General features: G+C 32.2%; 1 protein-coding gene across 1 annotated transcript in view; it reads left to right on the forward strand.

Annotated features, from left to right (window-relative positions):
* LOAG_17792 (hypothetical protein) overlaps positions 1 to 941 on the forward strand; it is a gene marked incomplete at its 3' end in the record, with an annotated part of 5,282 nt that extends 4,341 nt beyond the window's left edge. Inside the window, exons 8-9 of the mRNA XM_020450455.1 lie at positions 296 to 416; positions 767 to 941. Of these exons, the coding sequence (XP_020305864.1) occupies positions 296 to 416; positions 767 to 941 (296 nt within the window). The remainder of the gene's footprint in view (positions 1 to 295; positions 417 to 766) is intronic.
* Positions 942 to 3,040: the final 2,099 nt, after the last annotated feature.

Consider the following 3,040-nt stretch of genomic DNA (forward strand, 5'->3'; position numbering starts at 1 on the left):
TTAGATGGATGGCCTTGGAATGCTAGATGAACTCCATCTGCGGATTTGGAGCTAGAGTTGTCCTTCTCCTAGAGCAGTTGCCGGAAGGTTAGCCAGCCCATCATGCCTCTGGACACACTTTGTTTGATCCATCAGTTAAGATCTGTCTGGCATTGGAAACCAATACCAAAGGTATATACCATGACCAGCATAGATTTCAACCTCATTAGGGCACGAATGCTTCTCCCCGGCGACGAGGGGGTACCCGTGAAGAAATTTAACTATAATTATCTGCAATTAACATTTATCACTTCAGTGATGAACTCAACAACTTATACGTTGCCTGCAATCTTACAGAGGAAAGTTGTGGGTACTATCAGTAATGTTACAATAATATTGCGTGAGCACGATTCAACTATCGGACATTTCAATGTTCAGTACGCTTTTTGATTTTGAATTTTAGATTTTACGTGAACATTTTCTCGATGACATCTTTCTACCATATCTTAATTTTTCTTCATCACTGTATTAGTTTTGCTCTCAATTGGCAAAATAACTGATGTCTCTTTTTGTTCCTTGAATTTGTCATTTTAAATCACTTAATTCTTTATATTTTAAAATAGGATTCAGCTCATTCTTTTCCATTCTTTCAAGGCTTCAGTTTAATAAATAGAAGCAATAAGTGATTTAAGACCTATTGCTAGGTTCTATCTTACATTTGTTGAAATTAAGTCTTGCAATCGTAGTTTATCAATTCTAAAGATTTTTACGTATTTTGATGTTTTAGGGTGCTCGAATTTTTAGAAAAAATAATGGCAAAAGGTGTGAAGTTAATTGGAGGAACGGCACTTAAAATTGGTATACCACTACCTCTCGTAGATGATGTGACAATCGCGGATGATGCCCAAATTGTTACCAGAAATGGATACATTCGTGTTGATTTTGATTTCACTTATCAGTAAAATTTAGAGCTTCCACATCTTTTTTTTCGCAGAATTGGTCTTTAATAAAATAATGATGAAAGGAAAGATCGTGTGACATTTGAATATTTCCTGGGAAGTATTAGAACAATTAGAAGTTATGAAATGTATAGAAGGGATGAGAGAAATTAAAATTGAAAAATGAATGCTCCACTTGAAAGCAGGCATCATTCACTGAATTCCATAAGAATTGCACAGAATATGAAATTGTTTCAAGGCACTTTTTCGTCTGCTAAAGTTTTTTTCTTGCAGAAATCTCTATGAAGAGGAAGATTTTAAACGAATTAATAGAAAAGTTTAAAAAAGCAATGCATGTAAAAATGATATTTCCATCTGTGTTTACATAGCACCGATTCATTTTTTAAAGAATACGAAATATTGCAGTCATTCTTGAAATAAGTCACTTTCAACAAGTAATTCAAAGTTCCTGTATCCAAATTGAAACATTGTTTATCTATCTTTTTAATTTGAACTGATACGGAAGCAATCTTGTCACTTTTTCTCACATATGACATGAATAATTCCTGAAATCGGTAGATTTAAGTGAAATTGAATAAAAAAAATTCATTGCAGCAGCAGAAACTTGTAAAGAGAACAGAAATTGTTAAGATATCAATTCATAATTCATTTCGATACTTATATAACTGGTCGGTTTTACCACTTTTTGTTTAGTAATTAAAATTATGACTGATATAAACAAAAGAACCAAGTATAAGGATTTGTTAGACTCAAATAAAAGTCTTAAAAGGATGACTTCAGCAATACAACAGAATAGTTGGAATTTGCCTTCTCAAATGAGAACTAAAATATTAATCCGTGAGGGTGGCGGTGCGGTGAGAAAAAAATTATTGTGAACACGTGAACACGTGAACAAATGTTCACGATGACATCCTTTTACCAATGACATCCTTTTATCTGAAGGAAAAAAACTGACTTTGTTCCCATGATCTTTCTTTCTTACATTATAATATTATTCTAAATTCAAGTAATACATTAAAATTTTTAATTAAAGTTTATTTCCAAATCGACAGAATTTATTATTATCGAGTCTTCTGTTTTTTTTTTCTTGAACCTTGGTGAAGAAAAAATTGAGAACCACCGCCTTATAAGAACGACCCAAAAAGTCAAGTTCGAGTTCATTTCATAGTCATTTCTTTAAGAAGCACTCTACAATAGAGAACGATATGATTACAGCTGATTTGAACTTCAAGTTAATAGACTAACATTTTACCGCTTAATAAAATTGCCAAAAATGCAATGTCATCTGTCATCGTCAAACGGCTGGGATATTTTGAAGTCACAAAAATAAAATTTAACTGTGAATGAGAGAGACGAAGCCTCTGTTGAAAAATCAAAAAATGTCGACCCTATGATTTAAAATTGCTACAAGAAGCAATATGTGTATGCGCGTGTATGTGTGCATTTATGTATGTGTATGTAAATGTGCATTTATGTATGTGTGTGTGTGTGTGTGTGTGTGTATGTGTGTGTATGTGCGTGCGTGTGATTCGTAGGTTCAGCTACCTATTTTCATTGAACCCAAGCTTGAGATTTCATTTATTACTTTTTCGATTTCCAAGTGTTTAACGATTTTGATTATATGAAAGAGATGATATATTTGCTTTACCATGAAAGTTTTTGGAAGATTGGCCGTTCGATTACTCATTGAATCAAAACCTTTCATTTAAAAATGATGAATAAGCAGTACACATTTTTTCAGTAATTCTTAATCATACAAAATTTTTTTCTTGGTTTTATATTTTAAAGAAGTGAAATTTAGCATCTTGCTCAAAGCGTTAGTGGTGGAATTTCTGTCGATCTAAGTTTATGCCTAATTTTGATATTTGACATGTGTCATTCATATTTATTTACTCGCTATTTAGATGTTGATTTTCGAAATGAATTCATTAAGCAATAATATCGCTGGTGCCATATGTTAAAGTGCCTCTCCCTAATTCCTACAAACATTTTTTCATTGTACAATGAGAGTACGGCGCAGTTGACCAGAAAATTATTTCATTTTGCTTTTTTTTTTATTAAATCTTAGATGATTGCATTTTAATACTTTTACTAATGCCTAT

The sequence above is a fragment of the Loa loa genome (genome assembly GCF_000183805.2).
Source record: "Loa loa unplaced genomic scaffold supercont3.129, whole genome shotgun sequence".
NCBI lineage: Eukaryota > Metazoa > Nematoda > Chromadorea > Rhabditida > Onchocercidae > Loa > Loa loa.